General features: G+C 40.0%; 1 protein-coding gene across 2 annotated transcripts; it reads left to right on the forward strand.

Annotated features, from left to right (window-relative positions):
• Positions 1 to 1,266: 1,266 nt before the first annotated feature.
• On the forward strand, positions 1,267 to 17,234 carry LOC122979155 (mucin-5AC). Of its 2 annotated transcripts, XM_044346383.1 has the most exons (6): positions 1,267 to 1,968; positions 8,706 to 8,872; positions 9,004 to 9,055; positions 9,294 to 11,695; positions 14,267 to 14,308; positions 14,942 to 17,234. In XM_044346383.1, the coding sequence occupies exons 1-6, from the start codon at positions 1,698 to 1,700 to the stop codon at positions 17,120 to 17,122; spliced, it is 5,115 nt and encodes a 1,704-aa protein (XP_044202318.1). In that variant the 5' UTR covers positions 1,267 to 1,697; the 3' UTR covers positions 17,123 to 17,234. The 2 variants fall into 2 exon arrangements, with proteins under 2 accessions (XP_044202318.1, XP_044202319.1); XM_044346384.1 differs by lacking the exon at positions 14,267 to 14,308.
• Positions 17,235 to 20,995: the final 3,761 nt, after the last annotated feature.

Below are 20,995 nucleotides of genomic sequence, written 5' to 3' on the forward strand. Positions count from 1 at the left end.
TCTTGAGAAATATATAAAAATACCTTGTAAACAATGTTGATTTGCCTCTTCTTTTGCCTGTGGAGTCAACAAGCGGAAATACAGAAAGTGCCGCTCTGCCATTGCAACCCACACTGTGGTCAGAGGTGGGATTACATCCATAGTGGTAATGACTGAAAAAGTTTGAGAGACTTAAACTCTACTATTGAACTATGTACTGTGAAAGAGAATTGGCATGTATGTTCAAGACTTACTGCAGGATGTCTCAAACACGTTTTGAATGGGCACTGCAGTTCATCTAACTAAAAGCAAGGAATCTGTCTGTCTGTATGTGTGTGTGTGTCCTTTGCATATCTTGACAACCGTTCATCCAATTGACTTCACATTTTGTGGGTGTATTGCTGGGGAACTATTGCAGTGTTGAATTTGGTGCAGTTTGGACATGTAATACATTTAATATTAATAAACTTTGAATAAACAAGCAAACAGCGAGCTGCTCAGCTCTTTGTCTGAGTGTGGCCGGGCTGTTTGATATAAACACTGTCACATCACAGCAGGGTGGGGCTTCTGGTCTCTGAATTGACTTCACACTGAGGACCCAAGGAAGTGGTGCCATGCTATGTTATGCTATACTACAAAGGTACTTCTCCCATGTTGGAAGAGAAAGGGCCAAGCAGTAATGTTTTGTATGGAGCGGGCAGAAAATAGTAGAGACTTGACATTAAATCAGAAAACATATATCCCTACAGTACCATTACCAGTAACACTACCCTGGCTGTTCCCCTCAGTGTCAGTTGATTTCTATATTCTGGGGGGAAAAAATGCAGGTACATAATGGTTTTGGAGATATTGCAGTTTTGGTTGATGATAAGTTACAAACATTATATCAAACTATTGTCCCAGTATATACAGATGGCGCCAACGATCCTAATACAGGGAGTGCAGGTTTTGCTTTCAGCCTTACAAGATGCTATTAAAAGAACATGAAACCATTTGTCACAGTTGAGATTGTGGCAATTGCAACAGCATTACAATCACAGATAGAAGAGTTACAAAATAACAACAACATATAGTCAATGAGATATATGAAACCCTGTACAGATTTAAAATAATTAATATTTCGATACCTGTTGTAAATGTAAAATTGGATGCAAGTCCGCTAGTCCACTAGGCGGCACTGTGATATTGACGTAGAGGCCCGTGGAGAGTTAGGCACATAGAAGAAGTAACCACTCTCGAGAACGAGAAACGTTAAAGAGGGAAATCAGGAAGCTTGCAGTGTAAAAAATGTATTTTCCATCAATTGGTTAGAGAGTGTATTTCACCATTCTATTTGACAGAAACTGGGCTGATCAAAAGAATTTAATGTTCAGTGAAATATAGGTGCTTTATTTATTTGCTTTTATTTGTTGTGTTGGTCTAAGAGGACAGATAACTCTGGTTCACACCATAGACTGTATAAAACTGCGTTCACACGCCAGTAGCGGGTGGCGGTAATGCACCTTAACACTGTTTGCCACCCGCCGTAAAGCGCAAGAAAGACGAAGAAGAAGAATAATCACCGGATACTCTGCTCGGCCGATGTGCGTCACACAAAGCAGGGACCCGCGTCTGTTCGTGGGAAGAATCCATGTTAAGTCAGCTCCTAATACCATGTTTTTAATAACCCGACAGTAAATATTCTGTCCAAAGTGGACCGTTTCGTAACTCGGACCACGATGTCGGCGGACGATTTTCAGACGAAGTACGCCTCTGTCATGGAGAGCATGCTCAGGAGTGCTGTCGCTGAGACGACGAAACTTTTCGAAACTATGGTCGACGAGCTGAAGGCTGAAATATCCATGATCAAGAAGGAGAACGAGGACCTCAAAACAAGATGCAGCCAATTCGAAAATGCGAAAAGCCAACCGTCCGTTCATACAGGAGGAAGTGAGCCTCCTCCAGGACCAATAGACGGCTCTGAGAAACGTGATACAGCTGTTCAATGTGGTGAGTTGCGATGCCCGTTAGTCGCCACGAGCCAAGTCATCTTAACTAATATGATGATGCTATGTGATGATTTTAGCCAGAATATGTGTATGTTATATGTGTATTCGTTTTATGAAATATGTTATATACAGCACCTCCATCTATTAAGTTAAGCTATCAGTGGCTTAGCTTAAGCTAGTCTTATTTAAATCGTGGGATCCAAAATAGGAGGGAAACCATACTATGCTAACTTGGTTGACCTTATTCCAACAATTTCAGGACATTCTAGTAAACGTCATATCTGCGCCAAAACGTTGAAAAACGGTATTTATCATCGAAGACAAGGAGATAATGTGTTGTACACTCCTCTTTTACCATTTGACCTCGTAGTTTTGATTTTATGCCTTAGTTTCACTAGTGTTATTTCATATCTATTTCATGCTACAATACAATAAAATGAAGTAGATGTAAATGTAGCATTAAAGTAGGTCATAATGAAAATATTTTGAAAACTCTTTATGACAGCTGCTTAGTATGTTAAGGAATGCTATGTCAAAAATTCTGTCGTGTGACAGTATAGTATGGCTGCAATTAACGATTATTTTCATTAACAATTAATCTGTTGATTAATTTCTCAATTAACGTTAATCGATTAGTTGTTTGGTCTATGAAATGATAAAATCACCATCACCACTCAGAAATCAGTATGAGAAAGCCAGAGCCAGTTAGCTATCACAGTGGTTCTATAAATCTTGATGGATGGAAATACATAGGTCTATACTGTAAACATTAATTTCACAGTTAACAAGATTGTCAAAGCCTGGTTTAATTTTAAAATGGGATTTTTAAAATTTCTTTCAGTTAATGTTACGTAGTCTCTGGTCTGTGTAATATTAACTAACTGTGGGCTTCGTTAGTTATTGTAGCAAAGACAAGACTTCCTCAGTTTCTGCTTGTATGCAGACCAAGCGCAACAAACACAGTTTGAAATTGAAGCCAATGCTGAAGTACCTTGAAGTGCAGTACCACTGACTGTCACCGGGTGCTGGCTCCAAAAAATCTCGACCTCCAATAGACAAGAAATGTCAACTTCTTTCATGGAAAACTGAGTCAAAATACTTCTTCAGTGAGTCATCATGGTCTCAATCTCTAAATTCAGGGCCTCTAATAAGTGTGCTGGTGGTCATTTTGAAAATTGTTGCCTGTTAATAAGATATAAAGATGAATAGTGGCTTTCTGCTGTGTGGGCATTGATTGACCACTGTAACTGACAGTTCGCAGGCTGCAACATACAGCATGATTACTAGCGTAGTTACAGTGTAATCTTTTGTACTACTGCTGCACCAGTACTGTACACACCAATACATATATGTAGGTACAGGGGAACAAGATGTGAAGTTATGGAATAGGGGGTAACAATTTGGGAATTTATGAAGAACTTGTACTATAGTTATTTTTTAACTACCAATTATCTATTCTATTACTACACAGTGTTTCCCCTATAATAGTACAAGCATGGCGGGCCGACAGACCAACTAGAACCCCTGAGAGGCCAAAAAATAATTTTTTGAATGTCAAAAATAACGCCAAATATCCATTCATCCGCAAATCAATTGCGTTCGGGAGCCGCTGAGCAGCGCTGTCTGGAAACGTGAGTTAACATCTGTGTCGTTGCCTGGGAAACTGCAGGTAGTGTAACTCCTTTTAAGTAATAGGGCAGAGCGTAAGCGAGGGAGTGGTTGTGTGAGAGAGCGAGCGGCAGAAAAATAACGCTGACTGCCAGCGGAGCAGAGGAAAAGGTTAGCAGTAAATTGTCAGTCTGGCGGTAAATGTACAATACAGACTACAGTGTGTCACTTAATAAATGCTGCAGCTTGTCAAGACCTTGAAAAGTCACGTCTATTGTTTCCCCAACTGCTGGAAAAGCGAAGGGGTTAGCTCCAAAGTTAGCAACAATGGGTTAGCCTAACCTGACGACGCTAAACAGATAAATAGAAAACGGAGAAATATGTAGCTGCCTGCTAACCCCCCCCCCCCCATTTGTTGTAGTTAACAAATGATTATCAAGCTAACACTCCAACAGCACCTTTCATTTGTTCAGTTTATGCTACATTTGACATGAGCCACAAACCAGACAGCTCTGTGTCAATAAATATATTCAGATTATTACTCACCGTATGTTTGCTATAAAGTAGGTTAGCAGGGAACAGATCGGGTGTGTTCCTTTATCTCACTAGCCTGACTGGTTGGCGAGCGGAGAGCTTTTTCCATTTCTCTATAGAAAAGGTAGATATGAATGAAGTGTACCTATTCAAATTGTGATGAACTTTGATGACAGATGTGAAAGGTTACAGGTCAAAACTGTAATAAAAAAATAACATAGTACTCTTGCATTATTATTGTCTTTATGGCATTGCTTTTGTCGTTTTTTCTATACAAATTTTTGTCACTTATTTGATTTATACTCTGTAGGGATGCATGATATTATCGGCACGTCATCGGTATCGGCCGATAAAAGCTCTAGAATAAGATATCGGCATCGGCGAATTCTGACGATTATGAGAGGCCAATATGTCGTCTTCCCCTCCGCCGCCTGACTGTGCTTCCCTTGATGGACTGTGTCACCCCGACTGTCCCGGTGCTTCTTCTGCAGGCTCCACTTCACTCAGCTGCCCATCAGACCAGCTGCTTCTTCCCACTTTAACCTGAATAACAAACCGGTGGATCCAACCGGAGCACCAAGCACTGGTTTGTTATTCAGGTTAAAGTGGGAAGGAGCAGCTTCATAAGGGGGCATCAATTACATCAGATTAGATGTGTTGGACATATCTAACAATGTATTAACATGTAATTAAAATTGTTGCAACTTCAGTAGTAAATAACCTGTAACGTTAACGTATTCATGTAAAACAGGTTACCCCAGTCTCTCCAGAATGGATTTCAGTCTGACTGGTTAAATATAAAATAATCTGCAGACCTGATCTACATGATGGAGTGATGTGTGTTGTTCGTTGTAGATAACGTTAGTCCAGCTGCTGGAAACAGCTGCTCAGCTGGACAGATGCTCTACTCAGCGGGACAATAATGTCGCTCCAGATTTATCATTCTATTTACTGCTGCAGCTAAAATGCATTCATACTCAAAGCAGGGGAGTGTCGCTTATACAGTTCATCACCTTTCTGTTGATTTTGTTGGAAGCATGTGCAGTTAGAGTCCTGCTGTCTGACAGCTCTCAGCCTTCGAGCAGGCAGTTTCTTTTGCTAGTTTAGCATTAGCATGAGTTCCAGATGGCTAAACCACACTGCCACCAGACAACAACTCTGTGGAATCTCCACAACATAATGCTTCAGAGCTCATCAACATGACTGACTCAGTGAGCACATCAAGTCACACACTATGACTTTTTTCTTACTTGGGAGGCAGGGAGGTGGGTTTATTTTACAGTTTGTGTGGCCCCTACAGGTGCTCACCAAGGTCACCTTATTAACCCATAACCAATTAATAATTTACATCCATAATCAGAAGTCAGTAGTTGGTGCTTCCCATGTTTTCTCAAAACCAGATTTGGAACCAGGCACAAAAAACTCTGTGTAAGTTCAAGACTAAAACTGTGTGTCAGCATAAGACAGATTATTCATATGTATTCTTTTCATCACATTTCTAAAGCCATGTTATACACATGGTCTTAATTATCACCCACTCCGCTGCTCTATACACGTGCTGATGAAAAGAATTGCAAAGAACAACTGCAGTTCTCCAACAATGTAACAAAGCAGCTGACATTATGCAGCTATAGCTCTTTATAAGACTTATTTTATCATTAATTTGTCATATGTCACATATACCTGTAAATTGTCAAAGTCAGTGATATCTCAGTCATCATAATTTCATCCAGAAAGGTAATTTGTGATTTAGTTTGGAGAGCTCATATAAAATGGTCTTTACAAAGTGCTTTGCAGTAAAGGTTAAAATGAAAACAGGGAGCTAAAATGATGCCTCCGATTCAAATACAAAAAGTTATGAAAATGATTACTGTTAATAATTCAATAAATAAAAAACATATTGACTGATAATGCAGAAGATGAGGGACGTGCGGTGTAACTGCCAAATGATGTACTGTACATTTTCTGTAGTACCAGGTTACGTCATTAGGTAGAGACTCTTACTGTTTAAGAGTTATAGGTGTGTCTGCTGACCGTGCATCAGTTCCACACAAATTGTGATATGAATGCACCTCCTTGCCGTCCGAGGAAGAAACAAGTCACTGCATGCCTCCCCCTGCAAACTGTGGCGGAGTTTCTGTCTGGTTTACATAGATATCTGAAGCTCATCCATCCATCCATCCGTTTTCCGCTGTTTATCTGGGACCAGGTAGCGGTGGCATGAGACTGAGTCAGGAAATCCAGACTTCCTTCATCCTGGCAATGCCTTCCAGTTCTTCCTTGGGGATCCCAAGGTGTTTCCAGAAGAGATATGTAGTCTCTCCAGTGGGTACTGGGTCTGCCCCAGGGTCTTCTACCAGTTGGCTGTGCCTGGAACACCTCCAGAGGGAGTCAGCCTGGAGGCATCCTAACCAGGTGCCCAAACCACATCAGCTGACTCCTTTGATGCCAAGGAGCAGCAGCTCTATTCTGAGCTCCCCCCGGATGTCCAAGCTCCTCACCCTATCTCTAAGGCAATCTCCCAGACACTCTCCGGAGGAAACTTATTTTGGCTGCTTGAGTCCGTGATCTCATTCTTTCAGTCACTTCAGTCACAGAGCTGAACTGATACAATATGCACTGTAACACAATACTAACAATCTCTCTATAAAGACAGATTGTGGAGACATTTTAATTGCTCACAATCTAATATTGTCATATCTTTCTCTATCCCTCTGGCTCAGCTCTTTCTTCACCACTACGGTCCAGTACAACACCCACATTACTGCTGATGCTGCACTGATCCACCTGTCAACCTCATACTCCATCTTACCCTCACTTGTGAACAAGGCTCCAAGATGCTTGAACTCCCTCATTTGGGGCAGCAACTCACTCCCAACCCAGAGACCAGTCCACCTTTTTCTGGCAGAGAACCATGGCCTCAGATTTGGAAGTGCTAGCTCTCATCCCGACTGCTTTACATTAGGCTGCTGGACACTCTCCTCACCTTAGCTGCGCCTTGAGATTCTGTCCATAAAAACCACAAACAGGATCAGAGACAAGGGACAACCCTAGCGGAGCTCAGCACCCACTGAGAATGGGTCTGACTTACTGCCGAGAATGCGGACACGGCTCTCACTGTGGTTATTATAAGGACTGATTGGCTGGCAGCAAGGTTCCCCCATACCTGAAATGCCACTTCACTGAGGTCTATAATTCTTTCTTGATCTAGACTCTCACCTGGGATCGATATTTGCCTTGGGAGACCCTACCAGGGGCTGTTGCCCCCGACAACACAACTCTGAGGGTCACAGCAACACTCAAACCCTTCCACCACGATAAGGTGACAACTCTCGGAGGATCTGAGGCTCATGCTAATGTTAAACTAGTATCTTCAACAGAAGCAGCAAACCACTGGGAGCTGAGTGTCAGACAGCACAGAGCACCACTGTAACTCAGGCTTTATTTGTATAGCACTTTTCATACAAATACAATGCAACACAAAGTGCTTTACACAACTAAAAACAATACAGTTCTGAAGCAGACAGGTAGCCAGTGCAGAGACTTTAAAATTGGTATAATGTGTGCTCTCTTTCTGGTTTTCGTCAACACACGTGCAGCTGAGTTCTGAAGCAATTGTAGTTTCGATATAATCTTCTTAGGGAGACCAGAAAGCAGAGCATTACAATAGTCAATCCTGCAGGTAATAAAAGCATGCAGTAATGTCTGTGTATTGGCTTAAGGAATGGTCGCAATCCAGCAATGTTTTTAAATGATAAAATGCATTGTTACTTATATTTCTAATGTGGGGTTCAAAATTGAGATTTGAGTCAAAGATGACTCTTAAGTGTTTCACCTGTTGACAGGGGTTTAATGCCAGTGCCTGTAGTTTCACATTTAGTTTCTCTCTCTGAGCTTCATTGCCAATGACCAAGAAGAAAGTTTTGTCCTGATTGAGCTGTAAAAAATTCTCTGCCATTCATAATTCGATATCTGGCAGCAGCGCCCCCCCTCTCCCCCTCCCCACTGCTATGGAAATTGATGTTGTGCCTCCTTATGGCATTTTCAAGTGGCCGCATATAAAGATTAAAAAGAGTAGGACCTAAAATTAACTGTGGTAACTAGGGTGCTAATGTTCAGGACTAGCAGTACTTTAATTACTTGCAGTAAATTATGTTAACATAAGTGTTGAACTGTATAAGTAATACTCCCTTACTGTGAGTATAAATGCATTTTACCGGTAGCATGAAATGTTAAAAAATTTTCTGGACTGACAAAATTTGTGCAGTAGTATTTGCGCATCACTGAGGTCTTAAAAACACAGTTTGTTTGTGAAATAGCGTATGCATGATTTCTGTGTGTACATGCGTATGCATCCTTTACCCTCTACATCTGGCCTCATCCCTGGTCTTTGCCATCCAAGCCCTTTGACTCTGCAATAAACTGGCAAACTAGTTCTTTGTAGATCAGCAGGTTTCTTTTCAATGTGTTTAACAGGAGTCAGACCAATCTGCCTTTGGGGATGTGCTGCTTAAACTATAGCATTTTTTTTTTTTTCAAAGATTGCAGGAACCGTAGTCTCAAAAAATAACCTTTTTTTTTTTTTTATCTTTACAGACCTTGTTCCTTTCCATACCGTGCTGGTGGAGGAATGTCAACCATTGAGGCATTCATTGTGGCAAAACCAAGAGCAGCAATGCGGTTATGAGGAGATGGAGCAATGTCTTCAAAAGGATCAGGACTATGAAGAGAGAAATTCTCTGATGCCACTTGTCAAAAAAGAAGTGCGTGTGTATCTTGACAGCAAAAAAAGTTATTTCCCCATTTTATGTCTTCTCTTCTTCACATTGGAATTTGTGTCACACCTCTTCAGGAATCTTATGATTCTTCTTCTCTGTGGTTTATATTGGTACAGGAGGAAATTGAACCCACTGTGGTCTGCAGGCAAGGCTTGAGTGATAATGCAGGTGAGAAATTAAAACTGACTTTGAAAATAATTGAAAACAATCTTGATGCAACTTCAGTTGGATAATTTGTAAGAAAGTAAGGTTTGTAAGGTTATAATAAACCTTAGAATTTTGATAAGATTTAATCAGTATTTTACATTCTGAAAAGGCATATAATCTCATAGCTACATATTTTTATATATTTCTACAGATTTTTCTCATGTATTGTCCTTGACATCTCTGTCACTGCTCTGCCTAGATTCACCACGGGCTTTTACATGTGGAACTGAAACAGAGGGGTTTCTCATTAATCAGGAATGTTCAAATGGAGAAATGACCTTACCTCAAAAAGATGAAGAGGCCCGAGTAGCCATGGAACCACTGTGCTCGGTAATGGATAGCAATTTACAAGCCCAGAAACAATTATCAGAACCAGGGCATTCACAAGTCATTTCACTCGCTGCAGTAAAATATGTCATGGAAGAAGAGTCTGGTGTCAGTCTGAAGATATCAAAAATGAGAACACAGGGTAAACTTGTAACATCTGCAGAACAACCATTGGTGGCTGCTCAGAAACTATCAGAGGTTGAACCACATGAAGAAAGGCAACTACCAGCGAATGAAACGTCAAATAAACAAATGTATGTTACTGTGCAACACTTCACAGAAGAACAGTCAGCAGAGACCATACCGCTAAACAAAGAAGTAGTACATGAAGAATTAAAAAGTAGCTCAACAGAAAGGAAAGCTAGTTCCAGGCCTTGGTTGTCAGTATGCCGTAGAAGAGGAAGAGGACGTCCTCCAAAGAAAGCAAAACATCTGCAACAACCAGTGGAAGAAATACATCAGACACTATTCACTGATGTTCCAACAGACCAGGAGGTGCTCAAGGCTCCACCCACTGAAGTTTCGTCTGCAAGTGAAACTCTGAAGACCCCATCAGCTGAGCCAGTACAAGCACCATCAGTTCAGCAGAGAGAACACTGTACCTCAGTAACTCTTCAGGATGCAATGCTACTAGTTGAAGCCATGAATCAGTCAACAGTGAAAAATACATTCTCCTCCCCACAAGGAATGGCACCATCACAAATCCAGTGTGCTCCCTGTGTGGTTACCTTACAAACTGTGGATGAGGTCCCAGCTGAGTTACTTACTCCTGGATCCCCACCACAGACACCACCGCTTCCTGTTGTAACTCAAGAAGTTGCAGTAGATATACATGTAACAGAGATGTCCACAACAACACAATCAACAAAAGAGACACCTTGTGATGCTTCACAGACTACAGATGCCACCGAATCCAATAAAACTCAGTCCCAACAACCGCATGCAGGCACCCCTTCCAATACTACTATATCTCTGCCATCTTCAACTGCTGCAACTCAAACCAATGTTGCACTTCAGCAGCACCCACTCCATCCTCTGATAACATTGGCAATGCCCAGTAAATCACTGAGTAACACAGTCCCAAATAAAATAATCGTTGTGCCAAGATCATCCTCACTTATGTCACATACCATTGCAGCACTGTCCCCAACACAGCTTTCTACTGTTGTGTCAAAAGTTGCTAATGCACAGAATAATAATTCACTTCCAGCTTCTACAGCTGCAGGCCTTCCCCTTGGAACACCTCCCCTTTCCTCTGTTTCTCAGAAAACGATATATGTTACCTCCAGGAAATCACATCCTGTTGTGACTTCTCAGACAAGCACTAGTTCAACACACCAGCAGTCAGGGACCTTACCATACCCAAAAGTAACAATTATAATTCCAAGACAGGTGTCAGGTGTGGTATCAAGGAAAAAGCAGTCACAGGAGACACTTGTTCTGACAACAAAGCAGGAGTCTGCTGAACCAGCTGCTGCTGTCAAGGTGTCATCACCACTGTTGGTTTCTTCTTCACAGCAGATAAGCATTTCACAAATGGCTTCAGAACAAGAGGCTACAACATCGTCAGTTGGGGTAGTGCCAATCATTGTGTCCCCAGAGGTCCCATTGACCACTGAACAGAAGCTCTCTGCAGTTGTCAAATTAAGCAGGCTGCCATTTCCGATGTCAACTAAAGAATCAGTCTTGATCTCAAGACTGCTTTCAGATGGATCTTCGGAAGGTACCACACAAGAGAAACTGTCATCTGTGGTCAAGTCAACACAAACATCAAAAAAAACGATCTCACTGTCAGAGGTGCCAGCACTATCCACTGACTTTTGCCCCAATGTAAAAGAAACTTCTGTCACTGTGTCTGTATGTGCCTCTCAGATGTCAGAAGAGCCAAATGATATTCAAGAGAAGGCATCATTATCCTCTGAAACATGCATCAGTTTGGATGTGGCACCTGTGAACGATTGTGTGCAGCCATCTACACCATCCAAGGTCTCAGCACCAGTTTTGGAGAAATCAGCTGTCAGCACGACTGAGTCTTCAGCTGTATCTGGTACAGCTATTGAACCTACTTATAGTTTGGATGAAGAAATAATCAGCAATTCAGTGCAAGACTGTGTACTGCCAAATGACCCAGCTATACAAGAGAAAGAATCAGCTACCTTCATACAGCTAACCTCCATCACATCCAAAGACATAGCTGACCCTCATTTGCAGATGACTAAAGCCCAGTTCCTTGCACAGTTGGCTGTGTCACCCGTAGTTCAAGCCCCAAAAAAGGTAATGTAGTAGTAAACATTCCTCAGTCTGTGTAGTATTGTTATCGCAAGGAGGGTAAAAATGTTTACACTGGTTAGTGCACATTCAGATATTGGGTATTTAAAGGAAGATGAACCAGGGCTGTGACAGTACTGATTAACATTTATCACTCTCAGATAAGGTGATGATGCACACCCCAGCAGCTAGGCGGCTAAGTGCTACTTAAAAGGTCCAATAAATGACATTCAGCCCCACTAGGTGTCAGAAAACAGATATTTGCTATGTAAAGTTATAGTGGAGTAATGGCAATCTGAGCAGTGAATGAAGTCACGCTCCCTCTGTGTGTGTTGTTATCTGAGCCTCTCTGTTTTTTGTTTTGATAGCTGTGCTAGCTGTGTGTGCATGTGAGCATGCATGTTGGTGCATGAGAGTCCCTCCATGTCATTCCACATCAGTTTCTAACAGTGCGGCCACATCACAAACTTTCTCAAATTACAGCTAAACAGTGCACTAAAGTATGTTTCAGAAAACATTTGAGGCAAGAAATGGCCAACACAGTAACAGAATCTTGATCCATATTTGATCAGCACTGCCTAGTTTGACAGTTTAAAGGGGAGTTATTATGCTTTTCCTTATTTTCAGACATATATATAATGTCACAATGTCAGATATTCATGTTAAGTAGCCGACGTGTCAAATAACGAGGTGAACGTATGTAGCAGTAATCCCTGTGAGCAAAAAGCCCTAGCTTCAGACTGCTCTGAACGCTTGGTTTCCAACGTTTTTTTCTACTTTTAGCCCGAGCTGACGTCAGTTCGTGACGGATTTCTTTATATGGACATCTGCTATGTGCACAGTGCTCGAGTACGCTGCTCTGCTCCAGGAGTAGCCATGATGCCATTACACAGCACAGCAAAGTAAAATAAGTAGTTTACCTGTCGGAGGTGTGCTGGTTGTCTGCAGTTCTCTATAAAACATCTCACTATGGCTGTTTCGCTTGTACTCTTTCTCCCTGCATCATTTCTGACTGATCTGCTGAACAAATAGCTCAAATAGCTCCATATGTTGTTGTTTCGACCAGTTTTTAGCGCCGCTAATGAAGCTACGCTAAATCAGTGAGGAACACGTTTTTACTTGTAAATTCTTCACAATAAAAGTCTCCCATTAGTTAATAATTTAAAACCTTTTAATTTGAAGAAGCAAAGCAGGAAATGTTTGGTTTGCATTGACGTAAATTTACACAATTCTGAGATGTAAAGCTGGCCAATCAGAACAGAGGGCCTTAAAGAGACAGGAGCTAAAATGGAGTGTAAGAGAAACTGTGTATATTGAGGGGCTGCTTAAAGGGCCAGTATAAGATAAATAAGTTTTTTGAACTTTGAATCATGCAGTGCTACTCTAGTGGAGTCTAAAAATAAAAATTTAGAGCTGAAATGAGCAGAATAGGTCCTCTTTAAACTGAGTTTCGTGAGCAGTGTATTCAGATGTATATATAAGCTTATATAAGCTACTGTGTGTTAATGTACACCCCTCAGGCCAAATTTCCATAAAGTGGGATCTGGACCTGCAGGTGGTCAGTGTTGAATGACTCAGATCTGAATTGGGGCTAAAAAAATTTATCGGAGCACCCGAACTATGTAATATTAAAATTTGTACATTGTTTGGCACGGTGAATTTTGCAAATACTATTTATGGTTATAATGTGTACAGAGGGTCCAAAATTAACACCCACCAAGCCCTAAATGCAGTTAAATTTTGGGTTTGGCGTACAAATAAGTCACAGTTTTGGGCCAGGTTTACATTGCTGTCTTTTTTATGTGTTTCAGTGCTTCCTCTATATTCTTACAACAGCGGTGGAGCACCGCTGCTAAATAAATGCCAAAGCTGAAATTTCACATTGCACATACTTATCACAACAAACACACACACACATAGTGGACAGGATAAAAGAGACTTTAGGTTTTACTTTAGTCGACTGAAATTGTTCACTGCCATGAGTGCAACAAAATCCAGCAGTAAGGGAGACAGTACAAGCAATTTGTCAAACTAGCAGAACAATAAACATAAATACATCTTTGACTTCCAGCAGTCAACTCCTGTGCCCCTCTCATCCGCAGCCAATATGTTTCACAGCCATATGGAGCTTGTTATGTCAATAGTGAACTGTTATGAACAAACTCAAAATGGACATTTACTGTATGTAATGACTGAGTCTAATTAGCTAAGTCTCTTAAGTGAGTTGAATTCTTTTAGACATTAGGCTGACACCAGCCTGCCTCTCCTCTCTACCATCAGTACCTACAGCAGTGAGTCTGACCAGCAGCAGCAGAGAGAGTCTGAGGTTTTGACAGTATGAAAGGTTATTCTAAGGGTCTTGTCAATAAGGAGATAAGGTCTGATGTTAATTAGTCCACATATTAAAATGAAAAACTAGTTGTTACAAACAAGTTTACAATAAATAAATATATTATTTATTTTAGGGATTGTTAATTGGTTAGTGTATCAGCCACAACAAACACTTTGAACCTTAGTAACTTAGTTTAATTACTGTTATCGTTATCAGCATGTCCTTGACATTTATTACAATTACAGCTATCTGGGCCTTCAGAACCCTTTTACTGTCAAAAGTTCATGGTAAGTTAACATGCACATGATTCTATGAACGTAAAGAACAAATATATGGTAGTTTTAAGTTATTCCACTGCTAATGTGCACAAAGGGTTGTAAGCAGAGTTTGAGAACAACAGTGATACAGGCATGTCTGATGATGAGGTGTAGGAGAATAGTATATGAGTTAAGTAAAGACAAAATTTGTACTCAGTATTTACTGTATGTGTATGTTTGGTTCAGCTAAAGCTCTTGTCTTCATGTTTCTGTAAGGTGTTTGTGGCACTGGAAAGGTATGAGCTAAAGTGCTACATTGATAGTGTTGATTTTCTTTTTCTTCAATTGACAAAGCTCAGAATAAAAGTTGTAAATCCAATGTTATCTATTCATAATTGTCTCTCTTCTCAAGTGATGCTACAGATGAGTTTGCATACCAGAAACTTAAGGTGATTATTTTTAGTCAAATGATGCATGATGTAGCATTATGGTTGGTAAAAATATTTTTGGCTGGGAAATTTTCTCAGCTTACCTGCAGTTGGCAAAAGGTTAATTTTGGAAACTGTGTGCACATCATTGTCTGAGTTTTTATTAGGGCTCTGCAATATCTTTTGTCTTTGCTCATTTTTCATATATATATATATATATATTTTTTTTTTGTAGGCATCCACGAATGACTTTGCAGATGCCACAACTCCTTGTGCAGAGACCAGCACTGGTGACAAGAGGAAATTACAGAAAAATTCCCTTGTGGCCCGACTCCGAAGTCACCTCAGAACTCACTTGCAAGCTAGAAGAACTGAAACAAATACAGAACTTCTCAAAGAAACTGAGACCACCCCTGTAAGCCCTGAGAAACCTAGATTGGAGAATGTCAGTCAAAAGGAGACAAACACTCCTAGTGAACCTGTAAGTCTTAATAAGCTGCATGTAGATGATGTTACATCTCTAAAAAACATACCTAATGACCCCACTTCCATTAGTCCTAGGAGATCTGAACTATGTAAAGATGGTGTCAGATCGAAGAGGACTTTTAGTGAACCAACATCTGTCAGTTGTAGGTCAAAATTATCTAAAAATAGTCCTGACCCTAAAACAGCGAATAGTAAATCCACTCCTGTGAGTCCTAGAAGGTCTAGTTTTGCCAGAGATGCTGTTGACCCTGAAAATACAAAATCCATTTCTGTGAGTCCAAGGAGTTCTAGTTCAACTATAGATGGTGGTAGCCCTAAAAAGACTAAATTCCCTTGTGTGAGTCCTAGAAGGTCTTGCTTAACTAAAGATGGTGCTAGCACTAAAAAGACTAAAACCACCTCTGAGAGTCCAACGAGGTGTAGTTCAGCTAAAGACAATGCTAGCCCTAAAAAGACCCAATCAACTTCTCTGAGTCCTAGGAGGACTAGTTCAACTAGAGATGGGGCTGCACCTAAAATTACAAACTCCACCTCTGTGAGTCCTAAACACTGTAGTTTAATTAGAGATAGTGCTAGCCCTAAAAAGACTAAATCCACATCTGCCAGTCCTAGAAGGTCTAGATCAGCTAGAGAACATGCTAGCCCTAAAAAGACCAAATCTACTTCTGTCAGACCTAGGAAGTTGAGTTTGATTAAAAACGGTAGTAGCCCTGAAATGTCTTCCAGTGAATTGACTACTGTCAGCCTTAGGAGGTACACCTTTACAAAAGATGGTTCTAGCGCTAAACAGATTAAAAGGGAATCTAATTTTTTCAGTCCTAGGAGGTATAGCACCACTACAGATGGTGGTGAAATTGGCACTCTAAGTGCTAGGTGGCCTAAATTGGCTAAAGATGGTACCAGTCCTAGAAAGACTGGGGAATCCACTCCTGCTAAGAGACCCAGATTAATTCAAGATGGTACCGTTCCAAAAAAGTCTTTAAGATTGGTGAATGCCAAGAAGTTATCTAAAGCAGCAAAAGCAAAGACACTAGCAAAAATGAAAAACTCTAATCAATCAACATTGCAGAATGGAACAAAAACAAGTCATTTAGCAAAGAATGTTGACAACTGTGAGGTTGTGAAAAGATGCACGTCTAAAGCTGTGTGGATTCCTCCTATAATGCCAGTCAGCAAAACAGCTTCAGTGGGGAGAAAGAGATCATCACTCTTACCAATAAAGAAAGAGACAAATTCCCCAAGATCCAAGAATCATACAGTAATTTACCCCACTGTTAGAGGTCCACCTATTGTATCACCATTACAGCCATTATTAGTCATTGGTAGGTGCCTGCTCAAGAACCAGTGTGGGGAATGTGGTCGTGTCCTCAGTAGCAGTGCTGCCCTGGAGAGCCATGTCAGTTGCCATACAGGTCACCGACCATTCTCTTGCACACTCTGTGGGAAGAGCTTCCCAGACTCCAAAGGTTTTAAACGGCATGGCAGGGTGCATCGCAATGGTAGGATCCATATCTGCCAGCAGTGCGGGAAAGGGTTTGTCTACCGTTTCGGCCTCACCAAACACCTGCAGATGGTGCACAGCAGAATTAAACCTTTTGTTTGCCAGATCTGCGGCAAGGCATTCTTCGCAAAGCGAGATGTGGAAACCCACATACGGATCCACACGGGGGAGAAACCATTCCCTTGCAACCTCTGTGAAAAAAGATTTGCAAGGAGAGTAGAACTGAATGTGCATTTGAGGTGGCATAATGGTGAGAAGAGACACTGGTGTCCGTACTGTGGGAAGGGATTTTTAGATTCCAACAACCTGAAAAGGCATAAGTATACTCACACTGGAGAGAAACCACATTCCTGTCCACACTGCTCTAAGAATTTCACACAGTCAGGCCACCTGAAAAAGCATGTTAAAAATGTGCATAAAATCCAATGAGAGATGGACATCCAAGATGCCACCATGCTCCACTGAGAACAACCTCTGTTTCTGTATTGAGAGGTTGCAATGTGAGAATACTTGGTGTGGAAGGGATTGGTTTGAATTTGACTCAAAGCAATGTCTTTCTAAAGCAAATGTTAATAGGAAATTCCAAGCTTTTTTGATGTTTTTATCAGAAGATATCTTTTTGTTGTATTTTTCTAGAGGCTTCAACAAATAGTCCTAAATTTTGGTAAATCACTTCACTATTTTGCTGAGAGTTACATGTGAGGATTTTTGCCACTCATGGCTGTGTTAAGTATGGAGCTGGAGCCAGGAAGCGATTAACTTAGACTGGAAACAGCACTTCATAACCCTACTAATTATCAGGGTTGCGTGAAGAGCCACTATAAGATAAATAAAGAGTTTGCTGAACTGTAAATAATGCAAAGATGTTCCAGAGTAGAGCCCCAGATTAAAAATATAGACCTGGAAATGTGGATAATATGCCCCCTTGAAGATATGTTGGTAGGCAGTAGGGATGTGCAGAGAGCCCGGTATTTGTATTTGTATTTATATTTGTTGATGCAGCAAAATTATTTATATTTGTATTTGTATTTTAATTAAAGTGGATATCGGCATAAAAATCCAGTTTTTGTTTTTATTACAATTTTCATTTTAGGATACTATAATGTTAAAATAAGTGTTTATGGATAAACTATCTTACGAAGGAGGTCCCCACACTGGATCTCGAACTCGAGTCTTCCAGATCATAAACGACTGCACTGACTACTGAGCTAAAATAAAGTGCATTACGGATGGATGTATACACCCATAACACAGAGCAAGCACAGTGTGTAACATGTAGGGAAGTACTTCAAGGGTTATTATTGCTTTGCACTTTTAATTTATTGCCTATTTTTTACAACCTAACTTTGTGGAAAGGAGAAAGGGAACAACAGGTTATGGAGAGTCCCTTGGGAGCACTTCGCTTGTGTCAGTAGCGAAGCTTTATCTCTGGGGAACACCCCTAACTCCAGAGTGATGTCCAAATAAGGAAATGTGCATCATGTAGCAGGTGGATGTGACTCCCCTCGTTGAGACCTGCTAATAGATGTAACAGCGGAGCAGAGGAGAGAAACTGAGATAACGATGTGACTGACCTGCACGCTGGTTTTTTTTTTTTTTATTCCCAAAAAAAAAAAAAAAAAAATATTTGTACGAAAGAAACCCACTATTTGTGCTTTGCCGAATAATGTATTTGGATTCGGGCACACCCCTAGTAGGTAGTTGGCATTTTGGAGAGATCAAGGCTTCAGCTTCTCCTGGCTTCCTGTCATTTTGCTAAGTTAATAAATGGTCTCCCAGTTCCAGCTCCATTTTTAATGCACAGATATGAGCGTATCAACTATGTGAATAAACAAATAAGCGTATTTCCCAAAATGTTGAACTATTGTTTTAATATAATTTTCTAAGGGGCACTGTGTGCTCTTTACAGGGTAGAGAGGATGAGGATAAAATCCAAGAATACACATGCATTTTCAACAGCATTTTTCTCTTTTCATATTTAATGTAAATTTGCGTTAAATAATTTATTTAGCTAATAATTCCCTCTCATTTTTGATCACAAGACTTTGTTCACTCAAAAACTGTATCTAATACAAAATAGCCTTTTTGGCAAAACATTTTGGCAATAAATTGAAGAAATTATATGATGAAAGATGTTTTTAATGGTTTGCCTGTGTCACAAACAAGCATGATTGTGCACACAACCACAAGATGTTGTAAACTTAGTAATGTTATAGAAAAATGCTAAGGTTAAGCAGACATGAAACACCTGTTTCAGACTTGTTTTAGCGCTGCACTTTAGAGCTATCATACATTTTCTTCTGTTGGTTAATCACAATAACACCCTCAATTTTTAAATTTTGTTAGCAGACATGTTAATATCTTAATAATATCAAAATATGTTGCTGCTGTGATATCACTTGAAAAATCAAAATTATTAATTGATTTTTTTTGTCCTCAAAATGGTAGCGTAAACCTATGTTGATGGGGAAAAGTATTTGTTGACTCCCTTTTCACAGTATTCACAAGAAATACTTTAAATGAAAAGCAAACATTTTGACAGCTGTTAAAAATATATGAAGAATTATTTGATTGAAAGTATTTAACTGTAAAAATGTAAATGGTTTGAGTTCATACAGTCTAGATTCATTGCTTTTGACTGCTGTTGTTAAACAAATGGTAATAATAGGTTAATTGTACTGCTTGTGTGCTACAGACCAGATATAGGCCAGACTGATTATGTAACTTACCAGGAAGTCCAGTTTGTGTGATTTTTTTTTTTCTCCATTCTTGTGACTCTACATTCACGATGTTGAGTCTTTAACTCTGCACTTTATTCACTCAAATCGATTCTGTACATTTACAATTTGAGAAAACACACCCTGGTCTCAGTTCCTCAGTACCTTTTAATAAATCGTCATCTGTTCAACTCAAGCATTTGCATCATCTGTAATGTTTTGTATTCAGTCTAAACACACTTTTAAAGGATGGGTCACTGTTCCAGAAATAGAGAAGCACTGGGGCACAGCTAAAGCTGTCAACTGTGTTGAAATGAAGCACATTAAAGTTAAACATTTTCGTTTTGTCATTGTGTCTAACTTTGTGCTCTATTATGTTGTTGCTAAGTGCTAATTACATTTGAACAGCTGTATGACAATACTGACCCATTCTTTTTGTATAAACCTAAACCCCAACTGTACAAGAAACTGTACATATTCTGAATTGAGCTTGATTTGTTAGTTGTCAAATGAGGACATGTGTTTTTAAGTTCCTGTCATTGGGGAAAACAGGCATTCAATAAATGTAGAATGGTCAAGTGAACCCTCCTCTGCACTCTTTGTTAGAAAAACAATACTCCAAATAATTCATATTATTTAACATCATAGAGATAGAAATGTACTTTTTCACAATTCATTGCTCAGAATGTTTACTGTGACAAAAGTATAAGCATTAACAAATGTAAATTAATCGTGACAAGATTTGCCAAACGTGTGTAATTAATTTTCAGATAACATGTATGGAAACTATGTCAATATAGGACAATAATTTAGTGCAGGATTTACTTTACTTTTACTTTAAAACAGACTAACATAAGCATTGTCTGTTCGTAAAAGGACTATTAAGCGAGTTAAGATAATGCCCTCAGATAACGACACTATCTGCAGGTCAATCAAAAGTCTTAAAGTGGTTTCACTCAAATCACAACATATCTCACTTCTAGTTTGTGTCTAGCTATGTTATATGTAATCTGTAATATGTAATTTAAATTTGCAATTTCCATCTCTGAGATTCCTGCACCCACTTCAGTATAATGAAGGCAAAGAAGTGGAATTTTGGTTTGTTGTACATCCATCCATCCATATATATATATATATATATGTGTGTGTGTGTGTGTGTGTGTGTGTGTGTGTGTGTGTGTGTGTGTGTGTATATGTATGTATGTATATATGTATATATATGTGTATATATATACATACACACACACACACACACACACACACACACATATATATACATATACACACACATATATGTGTGTATATACATGTGGGTGACAAATAAAAGGAAAAACCTGTACCCTTAGAGTGAGGGGTCACTGCAAATAAATACAGTTATTCTGAGTCATCACCTTTATCCTATGATGAAACATGTCTATCCTGATGGGAGTGGTCTCTTCCAAGGTGACAGTCCCCCATCCATAGGGCATGATGGGTCACTGAATGGTTTGATGAGTATGAAGATGATGTGAATCATATGCTATGGCCTTTGCAGCCACCAGATCTCAACCCCATTGAACACCTATGGGAGATTTTGGACTGACGT

This window comes from Thunnus albacares, chromosome 3 (genome assembly GCF_914725855.1).
Source record: "Thunnus albacares chromosome 3, fThuAlb1.1, whole genome shotgun sequence".
Taxonomy (NCBI): Eukaryota; Metazoa; Chordata; class Actinopteri; order Scombriformes; family Scombridae; genus Thunnus; species Thunnus albacares.

What these genes read in the sequence shown, in the direction of transcription:
- LOC122979155 (XM_044346383.1), top strand. Translation starts at nt 1,698, where the DNA reads ATGTCGGCGGACGATTTTCAGACGAAGTACGCCTCTGTCATGGAGAGC. An exon ending in AGGCTTGAGTGATAATGCAG is followed by an intron (nt 9,056 to 9,293) that starts GTGAGAAATTAA and finishes TGCTCTGCCTAG; the next exon opens with ATTCACCACGGGCTTTTACA. An exon ending in TAGTTCAAGCCCCAAAAAAG is followed by an intron (nt 11,696 to 14,266) that starts GTAATGTAGTAG and finishes TTACAATTACAG; the next exon opens with CTATCTGGGCCTTCAGAACC.